Raw genomic sequence first — 1,835 nt, forward strand, 5'->3', positions numbered from 1 at the left:
AGAAAAGTTCAAACTGTGAATAACCTTCTGCAATCACAATGCATGCATCTGGATGTAGCTGTTGACATTCTCAAGAAGGCTGAAACCTCCCTTGTTAGCTACTGAGACTGGTTTTGCTGATGCCCAGACATCTGCCAAAGAGATATGTGAGGAGATGAATGTGGAAGCTGCTCTAAAGCAGAAAAGACTCAGAACTACTAAAAGGCAGTTTTCCTATGAGGCCCCTGATGAACCTATTACCGATGCCTTGAAAAAAATTGGAGTTTTCATTTTTCAATGTAGTTGTGGATATGGCCATTGAATCTCTGAGAGAGAGAACTGGAATGATGAGTGATGTTGCAAAGAAATTCAGTGTTCTCATAAACTTCTCTGACCTGACATCTAGTGAGCTAGAAAAGCAGGCAAAAGATTTGTGTAATACTCTCACATCTGGGGATCATTCTGATTTAAATTATGATGAACTGATTGTAGAGATGCAGTCATTTCCAAAACAATGGCCAAAACAAAATATGACAACATTAGACCTTCTTGTTTTTCTGGAGGAGAAAGGCCTGAAAGAGATCTATCCAAACATGTGGGTGGCATTAAGAATTGCTGTCACTACACCTGTGACTGTGGCATCTGCAGAGAGAAGCTTCTCTAAACTTAAGCTCATTAAAACTTATTTAAGGTTTACTATGTCACAGGAGCGCCTAAATGGGCTGGCAATAATTAGTATTAATAGAGAAATATCCAAACAGATTTCGTATGATGACACTATAGATGATTTTGCTGCAAGAAAGTCAAGAAGAGTCAGGTTTTAAATATGAAAAATCAGTGAAGAAAACTTGTATATAACAGTTTTAGCAAAGCCCTCAACATAAATGCATTGAGTTCTATGGTTTTAGATTGGCAAGATTACCTATTTCAATAAAAATGTATAATGGTGTTATTCTATTAAAATTTACAAAAATAGTTTGTATACTTTTGAGTCTATACTTTTCCTTGTTGTGTATACATATACGTGAAGATGATTTATTAATAAATTATGCTGTTTTGTTGTGGAACTTGAGATCCTAGTTGTGTTCGAAATTGTTTATGTTATTATTTCCAGCCTGGAGGGATGGGGGTCACCATAACGAGTTCTTGCCTGGGACGCCTAATGAACTAGAAACGGCCCTGCTTATTACTAATATATTTACAGGTACTCTGAATTCTGTTAATGAATCATAAACGGAGAAGTATTGATCGTTTGGGTGAGGGATCATAAACAGGGGAAAAGGTGTCCAGGCCAGATCAATGCTTGGCATTGTCTCTTAGGTTCTGCCATGCATCTTTATGGGTGTCACTCCGATCTTCTGCACATTCTTTATGAGATAGGATACACTCACCCAAACAATCAATACTTCTCCGTTTATGATTCATTAACAGAATTCAGAGTACCTGTAAATATATTAGTAATAAGGATCCAGATTATACCATGATCACTTAAAATTATAACTTTACTAATTTCACTGTTTGATTCCCAAATGTTCTGGAGATACAAATGTCAATTTTTAACAAAATTGACATTTGATTGGAACAGTGGCCCACTTGGTATTTACTGCCACCAATCCTGTGACTTTAATTATGCAATTTACCCAGTATTTACATAGCTACAGTTTCTGTTATTCGCAGCAGCACAGATTCAAATTTTGCGGTACCGACGCCAATAAGAGCGTAGGTGACACAGTCTCGCCCCTAGCAAGAAGGTTAGGAACAACACAGCCAATTAGCTAAGCTCAGCCTCATTCCGTTTCTGCGACTCCTGGTGTAAACATCTGGTGTCGGCAGCAGTTATTAAATTTTCACCGGTT

The 1,835-nt window shown here is 37.5% G+C and overlaps 1 protein-coding gene across 1 annotated transcript; it reads left to right on the top strand.

The window, feature by feature from the left end:
• Nucleotides 1–290: 290 nt before the first annotated feature.
• Nucleotides 291–803, top strand: LOC135195892 (zinc finger MYM-type protein 1-like). Its single transcript, XM_064222402.1, has one exon. It carries the CDS (start codon nt 291–293, stop codon nt 801–803), a length of 513 nt encoding a protein of 170 aa, XP_064078472.1.
• Nucleotides 804–1,835: the final 1,032 nt, after the last annotated feature.

Source organism: Macrobrachium nipponense, chromosome 23 (genome assembly GCF_015104395.2).
Source record: "Macrobrachium nipponense isolate FS-2020 chromosome 23, ASM1510439v2, whole genome shotgun sequence".
NCBI classification, from domain to species: Eukaryota; Metazoa; Arthropoda; class Malacostraca; order Decapoda; family Palaemonidae; genus Macrobrachium; species Macrobrachium nipponense.

Coding starts and splice junctions, on each gene's coding strand:
- LOC135195892 (XM_064222402.1), top strand. CDS start 291: ATGGCCATTGAATCTCTGAGAGAGAGAACTGGAATGATGAGTGATGTT.